General features: G+C 46.8%; 3 protein-coding genes across 4 annotated transcripts; 1 reads left to right on the top strand and 2 right to left on the bottom strand.

The window, feature by feature from the left end:
• The first annotated feature begins 30 nt into the window (after positions 1–30).
• Positions 31–1779, top strand: LOC121329006 (histone H1.10-like). Its single transcript, XM_041274172.1, has one exon. The coding sequence runs from the start codon at positions 196–198 to the stop codon at positions 895–897; it is 702 nt and encodes a 233-aa protein (XP_041130106.1). The 5' UTR covers positions 31–195; the 3' UTR covers positions 898–1779.
• Positions 1780–5355: 3576 nt separating this feature from the next.
• Positions 5356–7359, bottom strand: LOC121329225 (histone H2A type 2-B-like). The gene is made up of 2 exons (XM_041274704.1): positions 7226–7359; positions 5356–7080 (listed from the first exon to the last, which is right to left on the bottom strand). Exon 2 carries the CDS (start codon positions 6983–6985, stop codon positions 6605–6607), a length of 381 nt encoding a protein of 126 aa, XP_041130638.1. The 5' UTR covers positions 6986–7080; positions 7226–7359; the 3' UTR covers positions 5356–6604.
• Positions 7360–8975: 1616 nt separating this feature from the next.
• LOC121328236 (abasic site processing protein HMCES-like) lies at positions 8976–13949 on the bottom strand. Of its 2 annotated transcripts, none has more exons than XM_041272792.1 (7): positions 13862–13949; positions 12639–12851; positions 11956–12099; positions 11704–11835; positions 11371–11531; positions 10181–10373; positions 8976–9394 (listed from the first exon to the last, which is right to left on the bottom strand). In XM_041272792.1, the coding sequence occupies exons 2-7, from the start codon at positions 12825–12827 to the stop codon at positions 9185–9187; spliced, it is 1029 nt and encodes a 342-aa protein (XP_041128726.1). In that variant the 5' UTR covers positions 12828–12851; positions 13862–13949; the 3' UTR covers positions 8976–9184. The 2 variants fall into 2 exon arrangements, with proteins under 2 accessions (XP_041128726.1, XP_041128728.1); XM_041272794.1 differs by having other exon boundaries at positions 12639–12848.
• Between the last annotated feature and the right edge of the window lie 2133 nt (positions 13950–16082).

Below are 16082 nucleotides of genomic sequence, written 5' to 3'. Positions count from 1 at the left end.
ATAACCATACCCGTCTCATCAGAGGAAGACATCAGAGAGAGAGAGAGAAATAACCATACCCGTCTCATCAGAGGAAGACATCAGAGAGAGAGAGAGATACCCATACCCGTACCCGTCTCGTCAGGGCACCCAAGACACAGGGACTGTGCACTGCCTCGCCTTGCTTTCTGATCGCTGTTGTTGATTTAAAGAACCATGTCTGCCGAGGTCCAAAAAAGCGCCCCAGCCGAGGAGGCTCCGGCGGCGCCAGAGAAGAAGTCTAGGGCGCTGGCGGGCAAGAAACCCAAGACCAAGCCCACATCGTCCGCTTCTTCTCCGGCCAAGAAAAAAAAATCCAGCAAGAAAAAGACTCAGCCGGGCAAGTACAGCATCCTGGTGGTGGAGGCGCTGAGGAAACTGGGAGAGAGGAGCTCATCCCTGGCGAAGATCTACAACGAAGCCAAAAAGACCCCCTGGTTCGACCAGCAGAACGGGAGGACCTACCTGAAATACTCCATCAAGGCGCTGGTGCAGAACGACTCCCTGATCCAGGTGAAAGGCACCGGGGCGAACGGCTCTTTCAGGCTGAACAAGAAGAAGCTAGATGCGCTGGATAAGAAGCGATCCGCCAGCAAGACCGCCCCTCCTGCCAAGAAGCAGCCAGCAACGGCGGCCAAGAAGCAGCAGCCAGCCGAGAAGAAAGCCAAAGCGAAGACTCCGCCGCTCAAGAAGGACAAGAAGCCCAAAGCCGGCCCGGCTGCAGTGAAGAAGAAGCCGGCCAAAGCTGGAGCCTCGTCCGCCGTCACCAAGCCCAAGAAAGCCAAGGCGAGCAGCGGCAGCGCAGCCAAGAAAGTGAAGAAGAACAAGAAAGCGGCGAAGCCCCGCGTCCCGAAAGTACCCAAGCCCAAGAAAGCGTAAAGAAACGACCAACAAGAGAGACTCTGTTTGCAAAGCTTGAGATGCCCTTTTATTTTTGTAAAACTTTTATTTAGTTATGTAATAATAATAATAATAATAATAATAATAATAATAATAATGGACACGTTGAATTGGCGCCTGGCGCTGCTTTTGTTTCTTTGCATTTTAAATGCTGTGTATTTTTTATTTTCTTTATTACAAAAAAGCGACGCTTTCTGATTTCGAGGGGTTTGGTTGTTTTCGCTTTTTTTTTTTGTTATATTAGATGTGCCATTACGTCACGTTTATGTTGTGAAAGAAGTAATCTGATTAACGTGTAATTGAAAAAAATATATATAAAGAGTAATAATGACGGTTCAGCCGCTCGAACCCACTTGTGTTGATTCTTCTTTGCAGGATCATCGTTGGAATTCATTGTTGTTGGTGTTGCCCGTGTTGCTGCTGTTCACTGGTAATGCTGCTGATGCTGTTTCTGCAGACGGGTGATCTGTATGCACGTTTCTAAAGCGCCCGAAACGCCCGTATTTGGGTGCCCGGTGGGCTGGTTTTTGTGGTATTATTTTAAACGAAGGAAGCATCGCCCCCTGCCGTTTTATTGGCAGAACAGCATGGCGCATCCAATAGCATCGCGTTCAGCGTGCTCCTGCTAGACGCGGGTTCCCTCTGAACGACGTGCTGCAGCCTCGTCCTCCTGCAGCGCCTTGCAGAAACGCAGCAGCTTACCTGCATCCATCCATCCATCCATCCATCTATCTATATGTAAACGAATGGGATGAATACAGTCTTGCCGCCGCAGTGAGCTTCTTTTAAAACGTGTGCTCTATTTAAACAGCTGTCATTTTGAAACGCCTTGCTCAATAAACATTATTAAGAAAATACAAATGAGAAGGTGTGGTTATTGGTTATTAGGTCTAATGAAATATGAAATATCATTAAAGCATTCATTTAGTAAGCAAAACAGCACATTACTGTGGATGTGGTTACTTAGTTTGAAGCTGGAAACCTTACATTAGTCTAGTTCTATTAGGATTGATTTAAACACCCCACAGCTTGCTGTTATGCAATTCCATACTGTATATGTGCACAGTAATCTGCAGAACAAAGGCATATGCACTAGAAACTCTTCAGGGCACCAGCTGTTCTTAATGGTTAGGGTGGGGTTTTAGGGTTAGGGTCAGGGGTGGGTTGATGTCGAAGAGGTGCCGAGCTCTGGAGGTGAAAGGTGGCAGGGTCAGGGGTGGGTTGATATTAGAGGTGCCGAGCTCTGGAGGTGAAAGGTGGCAGTGTTAGGGGTGGGGTCAGGGGTGGGTTGATGTCAGAGGTGCCGAGCTCTGGAGGTGAAAGGTGGCAGTGTTAGGGGTGGGTTGATGTCAGAGGTGCCGAGCTCTGGAGGTGAAAGGTGGCAGTGTTAGGGGTGGGGTCAGGGGTGGGTTGATGTCAGAGGTGCCGAGCTCTGGAGGTGAAAGGTGGCAGGGTCAGGGGTGGGTTGATATTAGAGGTGCCGAGCTCTGGAGGTGAAAGGTGGCAGGGTCAGGGGTGGGGTCAGGGGTGGGTTGATATTAGAGGTGCCGAGCTCTGGAGGTGAAAGGTGGCAGTGTTAGGGGTGGGTTGATGTCAGAGGTGCCGAGCTCTGGAGGTGAAAGGTGGCAGTGTTAGGGGTGGGGTCAGGGGTGGGTTGATGTTAGAGGTGCCGAGCTCTGGAGGTGAAAGGTGGCAGGGGTGGGGTCAGGGGTGGGTTGATATTAGAGGTGCCGAGCTCTGGAGGTGAAAGGTGGCAGGGTCAGGGGTGGGGTCAGGGGTGGGTTGATATTAGAGGTGCCGAGCTCTGGAGGTGAAAGGTGGCAGTGTTAGGGGTGGGGTCAGGGGTGGGTTGATGTCAGAGGTGCCGAGCTCTGGAGGTGAAAGGTGGCAGTGTTAGGGGTGGGTTGATATTAGAGGTGCCGAGCTCTGGAGGTGAAAGGTGGCAGTGTTAGGGGTGGGGTCAGGGGTGGGTTGATGTCAGAGGTGCCGAGCTCTGGAGGTGAAAGGTGGCAGTGTTAGGGGTGGGTTGATGTCAGAGGTGCCGAGCTCTGGAGGTGAAAGGTGGCAGTGTTAGGGGTGGGTTGATGTCAGAGGTGCCGAGCTCTGGAGGTGAAAGGTGGCAGTGTTAGGGGTGGGTTGATGTCAGAGGTGCCGAGCTCTGGAGGTGAAAGGTGGCAGTGTTAGGGGTGGGTTGATGTCAGAGGTGCCGAGCTCTGGAGGTGAAAGGTGGCAGTGTTAGGGGTGGGTTGATGTCAGAGGTGCCGAGCTCTGGAGGTGAAAGGTGGCAGTGTTAGGGGTGGGTTGATGTCAGAGGTGCCGAGCTCTGGAGGTGAAAGGTGGCAGTGTTAGGGGTGGGTTGATGTCAGAGGTGCCGAGCTCTGGAGGTGAAAGGTGGCAGTGTTAGGGGTGGGTTGATGTCAGAGGTGCCGAGCTCTGGAGGTGAAAGGTGGCAGTGTTAGGGGTGGGTTGATGTCAGAGGTGCCGAGCTCCGGAGGTGAAAGGTGGCAGTGTTAGGGGTGGGTTGATGTCAGAGGTGCCGAGCTCTGGAGGTGAAAGGTGGCAATGTTAGGGGTGGGTTGATGTCAGAGGTGCCGAGCTCCGGAGGTGAAAGGTGGCAGGGTCAGGGGTGGGTTGATATTAGAGGTGCCGAGCTCTGGAGGTGAAAGGTGGCAGTGTTAGGGGTGGGGTCAGGGGTGGGTTGATGTCAGAGGTGCCGAGCTCTGGAGGTGAAAGGTGGCAATGTTAGGGTCAGGGTTGGCGAATGCCCGAATCATCTGATGCTCCGAGAGGACAGTTTCTAGTGGATATTCCTTTCCACTGTGTAATCTATCAGTCCCCTTCCTGATGAATTTCGGTTGCCCCAGCAACGCAGCTCAGTGTGTGCTCCTGTCATTGGCTACATTTGTTTTAGGTTGCATACACACTGCCTATCACAATGCAGCCAAATGTTTGGTCATAGCCAATAAAGCTGTCCTGCAAATGCAAATCTGCAGTGATGCAAACCCTGCAGTGGCTGCTATTCAGTTGTGTAGCCTCTTATTAAACTGACCCATGCAGTGATATTACAGGATCAGATCATTGCAAGAAGCACCAGCTTCCAGCCACGTTATCAAGCAGACCCGGACCCTGACACCTGGAAATTATTTGCAGCCACCTGAACTGTGTAATGCTGCTGTGTAAGACACAAGCTGCTTCTCCCCACTGCAAGTGGCAGTGCCCAGCAGCATGAACAATGCAAATCAGCTTGTATGATACAGACCGTGCATCTCAATGATGCCCTAACATGATCTGTCACCCCAGGGTTACAATCCCTTTCTCATCTTTGTGCATCTGGAGGAGGAAATCACTCAGCTCTGAACCGACAATAACGCAAACACAACACGTGAACAGAAACGGGTTCTTTCATTTCTCAGAATAAAAACAGCCAGAATGTATACTGCAGAACAGCAGTCCTGGAGCTTCTGAGATAAAGTGGAGCTTCTGTAATTAAACAAAGAACCAGATCAACACAACACACAACACGAAGCGTTTCGGCTTGCAGTCCTGGCTGCTGCTCTCCTGTTTATTCGGTTGTACAGCGATTCTTACACGCCGTGCCCTGTACATTTCACATTTACTGAGGACTAAATACAGTTTAAAAAAAATTTACACAGCTTTAGTGTTGATAAAGGGCATTAGTAAAATGTTCTCACAGAATTGTGCAAACTGCAAATTGCCCAGTAATAAAGGGTTTTTATAAAACTACATTCCAAAGAAATCAACTCTTTTTTATACAAGTTTTATGCAATCCAAAGTGCATTGTATTTTTCAATAAAAAAGAAGAATGAATTGAAGTGCATTTTCAGGGATCACTTTTGAACAATATTTTCATGTTTTATTGGCCGAGTTCATTGTGTAATCAGTGCATTATCACAGATATCGTTAGAGCTTTATTGTTCTATATTAAGGGATGAAAGCAAGGACACATTTTGGTAATTTGGGGAAGACTCCAGGTGGATGCTGTGTGCACTACAGGTGTTGCCAGTAGCCTCACAATTCTTGGGCAGGCAGGGGAAAGTTTAGGGAAATATAAAACCTCTAGCCTGCATGAAGTCTTTAATCAACTATAATGAGACTTTCCATCCTGGGTAAAGCATCCACACAGTGAAGTGTTTTACAAACATTAACACAGGCCCTTTCCAAGAGGAACAAAAATAGAATGGAATAGTCCAGCGTTAGCAAGAATCAGCAAAGCTGCAGGAAGATGCAAGCAGTCCAGCGTTAGCAAGAATCAGCAAAGCTGCAGGAAGTTGCAAGCAGTCCAGCGTTAGCAAGAATCAGCAAAGCTGCAGGAAGTTGCAAGCAGTCCAGCGTTAGCAAGAATCGGCAAAGCTGCAGGAAGATGCAAACAGACCAGCGTTAGCAAGAATCAGCTAAGCTGCAGGAAGGTGCAATTCAATTATTATTGTTCTGGTTCGGGGTACTTTCTTGCTAGTTCAAAAATGGTACAATTATTTGAATCCTTCAGAATGGGGTCCCATAGCAGTTTGATTTTCACTTCACACAACAAAAAGTGTAAATTCAGTAGAGGCTATCTACACAGCAGTGAAGACCCTTTGAGACCCGGTCAGTTTCACTGTCTCACTGGCTGAAGGTCTATCCATCTCTTCAAACATGCAAAGCAAACTGCATATTGAATTCAAACAAACTCTTCATGATTCTGGCAGGGATTTCTGCAGGCTCTGGCTGGTTTTATTTTGAAGCCATGTGTCATTATTTTGGGTGTGTGGGTAGGCATCGTCTCAAATGTCTCATCAAAACTGATCACAGTAAATACAGTACATTTCACACTCTGTAACATTTCTGTTCAGCAAACCAAAGCCCAGTGCAGAAGACTGGATGTCGTCTCCTGTGACACAAATTGATCTTTTAAGTGAGCACAGCGAGGTGGTTTGTCTCGCTCACAGCCTGGTCCTGTCTGTTAAATTCTTTTGTATGCATTGCCTTTTCCAACACATTTTAATAAGCAGCAATAAAACAATAAGCTAACTGGATTTCAAGCCCAATAGCTTTTTGCTTAAGGTTTTTCTTTTTTTGTCTAGTAAAATACAATTGAAGTGCAGTCCCAGCCTCTCAGCTGGTGCTTGCAGCTCCCTGGTTATCTTACGTATCTGTCATGTTTTTAAATACTCTGCACTAGGCTTAACAACGCTTAGCTTTGCTTTACCACGCATGCAGTATGCTTTATTCCACTTTTCTATGCTTTTACTATGGTAACACTTTTATAAGGGCTCCTTGGGAAGTCTGCTAAGTTTGAGCTCTGCTTACTCTATATACTACACTCAAAGTCATGTATATATAAGTTTTCCAGTAACGTTCCCTACATGTTTCCATTGCTCTTTGCCAAATTACAACTTGGAACAGCTTCCATGATTAATATTTCTTAAAAATATCTATACAGCTATGTATCATCTACATATATTACTACATATATTCGCCATAATAATAATTCCAAATACAGCATAAAAGCACAGCGCATACTGTGTGTGGTGCAAACACCAGGTGAAGAAAATCTGAAACAGAAGGGCTACAAAGCACACATTGTCTTTGTTTTGATAGCTCTGTCTTGCAATGATTTAGTAAGACTCCTAGCGCTACTCAGCAGCAGAAGAGTCTGTGCTGGAGCTGCTGGTGGATGGGGCCGGGTTTACTTCTTGGAGGTGTGCGTTTTCTTGGGGAGCAGGACGGCTTGTATGTTGGGCAGGACGCCCCCCTGCGCGATGGTCACACCTCCTAGCAGCTTGTTGAGCTCCTCGTCGTTTCTGATGGCCAGCTGCAGGTGACGCGGGATGATTCGGGTTTTCTTGTTGTCCCGGGCGGCGTTCCCGGCCAGCTCCAGGATCTCAGCCGACAGGTACTCCAGAACCGCGGCCAGATAGACAGGCGCGCCGGCCCCCACCCTCTCCGCGTAATTGCCTTTCCTCAGCAAGCGATGCACTCGACCCACGGGAAACTGCAGCCCTGCCCTGGAGGAACGCGACTTGGCTTTGGCCCTCGCTTTACCTCCAGCTTTACCTCTCCCAGACATTATTCTTCAACTTTTATTTAAAAAAACGAAGACGTACAAAAAAAAAAAAAAAAATTCTAGCAACCAGTCCCCTCGTTTTTTTTTTTTTTAAATGCCTTTAAAAAGAAGAAAAACCCGTTTCAACGTGAATTCCACACATACACACACACAGTATCTTATGTATGAAGGAATAACACGCTACAAAAAACATAACAAGTATTTTTTGGTTTTGTCACAGCCTTAACAAAGGTACAGACTCACCTCCTGTGACAAAGTCTCAAGTTTTCTTCTACTTGCAGAAATTATAACCCGCACCCTGCTCTCTCACTTGCGATTCTCCGCAGATCCTGAATCCGCAGTGACAGCAGCTGCTCGGCTGCGTCAGCGGTCAATAAACTCGGCTCAGAACTGTCTGGCACGGCGGCTTCCTCTGCAGGGATTGGACGAGTCTCCTAACCATTGCTCTCTGATTGGTGAGAATCCAGATACTTAATTTGCATATTCATATATATATTTCCGACGCGTATGTAAATCAAGAGTACATTTGCATATGTAGAAAAAAGAAAATTATCTGTATCCATTTCACAGCTTCTCAAAAGCAGCTGGAAACATATTTACACAAACGATGCAGGCGAAGAAGAGTGTTACTTAAGGTATACAATATTATTTATATTGTATTGAGAACACACCAGCACACCTAGCTACCATTCTATCTGAAGGGAAGCTGAAATGTTATGGCTAATTATTAACCTAGTTAGTTTCCAGTTTATCAGTAGCTCTCTTCATTCAGAATTTCTAGTGATTGATGATATCCTGATTCTTCTGGGATCCAGAGCTGTGGACTGTTTTCTCTCTCTATTATTTTTATTTAGTGTTTTATGCAAAAGTTAATTAACATTCTGTACTGTAATACAGCTGTTCATTTATCAAATGTTTCCTTTTTTTTGTAAAGACCTACAATTTGTAGCGCATACTTTTGTGCAAACCTGCCACATCACTAATACAAATTGAGTAATAAATACAAGCTGCATCTCCCTGTTGCAAGTGTGCTTCATCCACCAGACTGACACAGAGCTGCTAGCAGGGGCTTGGGTGGCAAATCAGTCATTTGCATCCAAAAACAAAAATTCTCACAAATGTAAAGATGAAATGTTCAAGAAGTAGTCTCTTACCAGACTTGTCTGCATTCAAGATTATAACCTCACCTCACCTCACCTTCAACAGGAGACAGAATCCCTAAAGGCAGTACACCACACAACTTTGCCCGTTATACACACACCCCCATATATATATATATATATATATATATATATAAACACTCTGTATAGTCTCTCAGTCTCCCCCTCCCTACTCTCCTCTTTTTTCCCCACTGATCAGGCTGCCAGGTGATGCTGTCATGGTGCCTGGCTGTCTGCCTGTCTGCCTGCCTGCCTCAGAGCTCAGGAGTGTTACGTAAATCTCACCAACACTGCCTGGCAATAAAAAAAAATGTTCCCACTGCAACTGCCATTGGCTGGCTTTCAAGGGCCATCCAGGGTCATCGTTGTTCTCCATTACTGAGTCTCTCCGTTCTGCATTGTGCAATCGTTCTGGGGCGGGACCCTGAACCAGTGCTGCCTTACAACATTAAGAGAGCTCTGGAGTTTAACTGCGGTTTGATGCAGACTAAAACTGATAACCCTTTAAAGATGAGTTCACCAGTGCACTTAAACCTCTTAAAGCATGGACTGGGTGAAAGTGCTATGCATTAGGAGTCTTATTTCCACCCCTGTGTCTTCTATTAACTAAAACAGAGTTCTAGAAGTACTGACCAAGGAAGACAAACTAGGAGTGCAACGTGTGCTCAGTTTTACTGAGTGCTCATAACTGACAAACTGACTTCTTGAGACCTAGCTTGTCAATGAAATTTAAACAGGTTACAGTCAGCCTGGTTCTGACAAACAGTAGATGCATGAAATACACACTGCCTCAATTTGAAAAGATTCAGTAGAAATAAAAAATATACCATGTATTTACTGCTCTGGTTACTGGATATGGCAACCTTTAATCATTTAATAATTAAATTCAACTCCGCAGTGAAAACATGGGACACAAACAAAATTAAGGACTTATTTCAAATCACAATCTCACTCTTTCAATGCAAAGGCCTCTTTGACAGTACAGTCCTCTCGCACTGTCCCAGGGTCCCGGCACTGGCTCATGCAGCTCAAGCACAGTGTGTCAGTTTGTTCGTGGTTTCTTTACAGGCTCACAGCTCTCTGCTTTCCTGAGCCAGGCTTGCATCAGCCCCTCACTGCCCCTCTTCGCTCCCCCTTCCTGCTGCTTCTTAGATGGACTAGCCAGAGACTCTGTGGCGCCACCTTCCTTCTTGGGAGACTCAGTTTTTAACCAGTTCAGCATCATTTTACTGCTGGCGGACGGCTTTGCTTCCTGTTGAGAATGAAACGGGAAACAGGAAGATTATAACAGAATAATTCCAGCTATCGCCCCTGCTGTGCATGCTGGATTCGTTGCTTTTCCATGAAAACCCTTTTCAAATGGAAACGTGCTGTTGCGTGTGTTTCACTCAGAGCTGCGCGTTTCAGACCACTGTAGCCATTGCAAGTGCAAAAAAAGGTTAAGATGCATGGAATTATTTTTGTGAGCTACAATCACTCTGCAGTGGTTCCACACTGAGGCGTCCACATTTACAAATATTTGAAAGCAGGTACACTATATTAGACATATTGTGACTGTTCAAAATATATAAACAAAATTATCTGAATTTGTTATTCTTTGCTTAAAGACATTTCTCACCTGAAAGAAATGCTGTACATACAGACAAAGCATAGTACAAACATGATAAAGCATGATTGAAGTGAGTGCCAGCGTGAAAGAGATGAGGTAGCTTCCTCACCCCCAGTTCAATGGGATAGAGCACAGGAGACGAGAGAGCCTCCTCACCCCCAGTTCAATGGGATAGAGTACAGGAGACGAGGTAGCTTCCTCACCCCCAGTTCAATGGGATAGAGTACAGGAGACGAGGTAGCCTCCTCACCCCCAGTTCAACGGGATAGAGTACAGGAGATGACTTACCTTCTTCACCCCCAGTTCAACGGGATAGAGTACAGGAGACGAGGTAGCTTCCTCACCCCCAGTTCAACGGGATAGAGTACAGGAGACGAGGTAGCTTCCTCACCCCCAGTTCAACGGGATAGAGTACAGGAGATGACTTACCTTCTTCACCCCCAGTTCAATGGGTTGGATGCACTCTGGGGTGTTGTTTCTGGAGTTGTTGACGATGCTGGAGACCGGGTGAAGGCAGAGGGCTTCAGTGGGGTGAATGAGCTTCATCGCTTCAAGAGGTTTGACCGCTCCGAAATCCAGCCATTGCCCGACTGCCTCCTCCCCATCCAGGATGGCAGGCATTCTGCATACGGTACGAGAGAACAGGGCTGTTTTATGTATCTGTGCGTTTAATTTTCACTGCGACTGCTGGGCTATACAGCTAACCCTGCTCACCGTGACTGGACTATACAGCTAACCCTGCTCACCGTGACTGGACTATACAGCTAACCCTGCTCACCGTGACTGGACTATACAGCTAACCCTGCTCACTGTGACTGGACTATACAGCTAACCCTGCTCACTGTGACTGGACTATACAGCTAACCCTGCTCACTGTGACTGGACTATACAGCTAACCCTGCTCACTGTGCCTGGACTATACAGCTAACCCTGCTCACTGTGACTGGACTATACAGCTAACCCTGCTCACCGTGACTGGACTATACAGCTAACCCTGCTCACTGTGACTGGACTATACAGCTAACCCTGCTCACTGTGACTGGACTATACAGCTAACCCTGCTCACTGTGACTGGACTATACAGCTAACCCTGCTCACTGTGACTGGACTATACAGCTAACCCTGCTCACTGTGACTGGACTATACAGCTAACCCTGCTCACTGTGACTGCTGGACTATACAGCTAACCCTGCTCACTGTGACTGGACTATACAGCTAACCCTGCTCACTGTGACTGCTGGACTATACAGCTAACCCTGCTCACTGTGACTGGACTATACAGCTAACCCTGCTCACTGTGACTGGACTATACAGCTAACCCTGCTCACTGTGACTGCTGGACTATACAGCTAACCCTGCTCACTGTGACTGGACTATACAGCTAACCCTGCTCACTGTGACTGGACTATACAGCTAACCCTGCTCACTGTGACTGGACTATACAGCTAACCCTGCTCACTGTGACTGCTGGGCCAGTTTTCATTTCCACTTACACTGGCTGAAGAAGTGACTTTTGAAGTCTTTAGAAGTATTTAATCTCCTATACAGTAGGAAATCTTCAAATCTATTATGAGTACAAACCCTGATGATGCTGAGTTTTTACTTGAATCCCTGCTCACCTGTCGTGCACCCAGTCCATTGCCCTGGATGCCCCCACAGTGATGATGGTGTAGGTGTACAGGGGCTCCCCTCCCCCTGGGGGGGTCCAGCAATCGAAGAGGCCGGCCATTGTGAGCAGCCTCCAGCCCCTCCACTCCTCAGAATTCTCTCCCTCCACACCCTGCAGGGACAGGGGGCAGAGGAAACACACAGATTGGGGATGTCACTTTCATAACCAGTTGGTACATTCCACCCCCTGCGCTCTTAACATCTACAGGGCTTCGTCTGTAGCTATATTTTACCCGTTTTACTGGCCGTAGCTTTTTGTTTTTTTCATTCGTCGGACTGCTTACCGGTACCTCTTCCTCGTCCCTTGTGGCCTGGGGGAAGTAGATGAAGTACGGCTGCTTCTCCTTGTCCTGCCTCTTCCACTCATAGAAGCCGTCAGCCAGGATCACACAGCGTTTCCCCCTTAACAGAGGGTCCTGGGCAGACAGACAGACAGAGAGAGAGAGACCGGCTAGGTCAAAGCAAGGGTGCAGCAGCGCTGCAAACCAAGTGTGGACTGACAGTTATGTGACAGTAACATCCCGCTGCCTTCTGACCTTGTAGGACTTTTTCTGCATCATCCCTTCACTGCGGCAGTTGCTGGTGCTGTACTGCATCTTTGAGGGGGCGCTCTCCTGGAACCAGGACGGGACGAGGCCCCAGCGCATGGTTGCGATCACACGCTCCTCACTCGCAGCACCCTGCACAGAGAAACACAGAGGCACCGACAGAAACACACAGAGAGGCACAGAAACACCCAGAGACACAGTCACAGAGTGAGAGACACACAGAGTAAGAGACCAAGAGAAAGACAGAGACACACACAGTGAGAGACCCAGAGACAAACAGAGAGGCACAATGAGAGCCACAGACAAACAGAGTGAGAGACACACAATGAGAGGCTCAGACACAGAGTGAGAGACACAGTGAGAGGCACAGAGTGAGACACACAGAGACCCAAAGAGAAAGACACAGAGCCACAGAAAGATGTACAAGGTGGTGTTAGATTGTGTTCAGCTCCCTAAATGATTAGACTGTAACTTGTCTGGAAGCATACACTATTGACTGTGTGTATGGAAACACTCTGAATAAGCAGCTGTTGTGAAATAGATCTCCCAACACTGCAGGGAGGCAGATGATGATCTACACACACTGCAGGCACGTGAATAACAGTGCAAGTCTGCCCATCACTGTCCCGCGCTTGTCAGCCACAGAGCGCGGAGGGAGTGCTGAATGCTACCTTGCAGAAGTGGCTGCGAGATACCAGCACAGGGCTGCTGCTTTGCGGGCTCTTGTTGTAGGAAGGCCTGTACTTATCCTGGTCTCCATCCCTCCAGGCCGGGCGTCTGATCCTGCCCTGCCGGTCACGATACGAACAGGCAGCGCTCACCTCGACCGGGGCCAGCGTGCACGCTGTGCGGCCACACATCCCAGAGACACGCTCAGAGCGCTGCTGCAGACACAATCGGAGAGGAGTTAGTATCAGGGGCTGCGTGACCATATAGGCAGAATAGGCTGTTCTGCAAAACTTATTGCTGGCGTTACAAAACCATATCATGAGCAGTGGTGTAGTCCTAAATCTGGGGGGCAGGGTGATCATGCCGGAGTATCGCGCGAAATCTGGTCTCCCCTGGGATCATGCTCGTGGTTATTGATCTTCTTGCTAAGCAAAGGACGCATTGAAGGTCCTTGCGTATTCAAATGGGGCGGGACGTTACTGGATTTCATTTAAATACCCTGACAACGATTCTTATAAAAGGACGATAATCGAAACGTGTGAATCTGAAATTCTGCGATGACTGTCCTGGAAATCGCTAGATTTGCAGCTAATTGCTTTTGACAACAAATCTCGCCAAGTCAGCCCTTAACGTCGCTACATTTGGCGAGAAATTGGCTAAAAAAAAAAAATCAATACAAATATTTCTTATTATTGCATTGACACAACAAAGAGATGTCTTCATCGGTGTCCAGGCACTGGAACTAGAGCGGCTCTGTGCCATCTGAGCATTTCATAACACATCGGTAAAGATTATTTAAATACGGGCGGATTTGCTGTGCACGTTCACAAGATCACTAACCTACACGTTAGATAGCAGTTTTACAGTAGATAAGGAACGCAATACGGTCCTGTACAAATAAAGTACAATGAAAATACAATGAGAAGTAACCCGCGCACCCTGTGTCAAGTGCTGTTTACAACTAGGGCGGCAAAAACCACTGCCCTGGTTAGAATAACTTACCAGTACACCAGCAACCCTGGGCACGTTTCACTGCCGACTTATCTTTGTTTTTCTTTAATCGTAACTGTATTGCTTACTGTATTTTATATTATATACACGTTTTTATCAGCAATATAAAGAACATATGTCGGTCAAGATAAAGTATACACATTTTTTTTAAAACATTGCTTATTTCAATCAATGCATTTTTACAAGTTATTCTACAATTATTGTGGGAATTTACCTTTGAAATTCAAATACTCCCGTCTCCCTAACAAACGTGCCTTGACTTTAGCGCTCTTCTGTACAAGGATGTAAACACAGCGGAAACGTCACGGAGTTGAAGTCGCTCCCAGTCACACAGACACCGCTGTCACATGACGAGGGAGGCTCACACACGTGTTCGTTCGAGTCAGATTCCATTTTGTGGAACTCACACAACTGCATGAGGAAAACCTGCTTGCTGTGCAGTGTGCTTACCTTCATAAAATCATATCAGAACATGTGCATGGGAATATATAATCTCCAATCTCTCTGTATATCAGAGCTGCTCTGCTCACTGTCTAATCTCTCTGTATATCAGAGCTTCTCTGCTCAGTCACTGTCTAATCTCTCTGTATATCAGAGCTGCTCTGCTCAGTCACTGTCTAATCTCTCTGTATATCAGAGCTTCTCTGCTCAGTCACTGTCTAATCTCTGTATATCTGAGCTGCTCTGCTCAGTCACTGTCTAATCTCTCTGTATATCAGAGCTGCTCTGCTCAAGTCACTGTCTAATCTCTCTGTATATCAGAGCTGCTCTGCTCAGTCACTGTCTAATCTCTCTGTATATCAGAGCTGCTCTGCTCAGTCACTGTCTAATCTCTCTGTATATCAGAGCTGCTCTGCTCACTCACTGTCTAATCTCTCTGTATATCTGAGCTGCTCTGCTCAGTCACTGTCTAATCTCTCTGTATATCAGAGCTTCTCTGCTCACTGTCTAATCTCTCTGTATATCAGAGCTGCTCTGCTCAGTCACTGTCTAATCTCTCTGTATATCAGAGCTGCTCTGCTCAGTCACTGTCTAATCTCTCTGTATATCAGAGCTGCTCTGCTCAGTCACTGTCTAATTTCTCTGTATATCAGAGCTGCTCTGCTCAGTCACTGTCTAATCTCTCTGTATATCAGAGCTGCTCTGCTCAGTCACTGTCTAATCTCTCTGTATATCAGAGCTGCTCTGCTCAGTCACTGTCTAATCTCTCTGTATATCAGAGCTGCTCTGCTCAGTCACTGTCTAATCTCTCTGTATATCAGAGCTGCTCTGCTCAGTCACTGTCTAATCTCTCTGTATATCAGAGCTGCTCTGCTCAGTCACTGTCTAATCTCTCTGTATATCAGAGCTGCTCTGCTCAGTCACTGTCTAATCTCTCTGTATATCAGAGCTTCTCTGCTCAGTCACTGTCTAATCTCTCTGTATATCAGAGCTTCTCTGCTCAGTCACTGTCTAATCTCTCTGTATATCAGAGCTGCTCTGCTCAGTCACTGTCTAATCTCTCTGTATATCAGAGCTTCTCTGCTCACTGTCTAATCTCTCTGTATATCAGAGCTGCTCTGCTCAGTCACTGTCTAATCTCTCTGTATATCAGAGCTGCTCTGCTCAGTCACTGTCTAATCTCTCTGTATATCAGAGCTGCTCTGCTCAGTCACTGTCTAATTTCTCTGTATATCAGAGCTGCTCTGCTCAGTCACTGTCTAATCTCTCTGTATATCAGAGCTGCTCTGCTCAGTCACTGTCTAATCTCTCTGTATATCAGAGCTGCTCTGCTCAGTCACTGTCTAATCTCTCTGTATATCAGAGCTGCTCTGCTCAAGTCACTGTCTAATCTCTCTGTATATCAGAGCTGCTCTGCTCAGTCACTGTCTAATCTTTCTGTATATCAGAGCTGCTCTGCTCAGTCACTGTCTAATCTCTCTGTATATCAGAGCTGCTCTGCTCAGTCACTGTCTAATCTCTCTGTATATCAGAGCTGCTCTGCTCACTCACTGTCTAATCTCTCTGTATATCAGAGCTGCTCTGCTCACTCACTGTCTAATCTCTCTGTAGATCAAGACTCTCTGCGCTGAAGGCTCCTGTATTACACTGAAGCTACGTCTTGGTTGGTCCCCACCACTACCTCAGAGTCCAGTGTTAGCAGGACGTGAATGACAGCTCCTCCCACGTCATACAAATCATAACTGAGCTCAGGTGTGAGGTGATCAGGCACATCCTCTCTACACTGGCCTCGTTCTGAAGCTCCGGAGTGGACAGGATTCAACCCTACTGCATGTTCATTATGAACCAAAAAAAACCTCACATTTTCTTCTTTTAACAGGAACAGTGCGATTTGAAACAGGAACATTGTGTGTGACTGACAGCTGTCATTAGATTTTAAAAGAATCTCTATATTTCAGAAGACCTGTACCAAACAAAGACAATGTTACTTCTGT

This window comes from Polyodon spathula, chromosome 16, assembly GCF_017654505.1.
Source record: "Polyodon spathula isolate WHYD16114869_AA chromosome 16, ASM1765450v1, whole genome shotgun sequence".
NCBI lineage: Eukaryota > Metazoa > Chordata > Actinopteri > Acipenseriformes > Polyodontidae > Polyodon > Polyodon spathula.
Note: the sequence above shows the minus strand (reverse complement) of the source record. Positions and strands in the feature narration are given on the sequence as shown.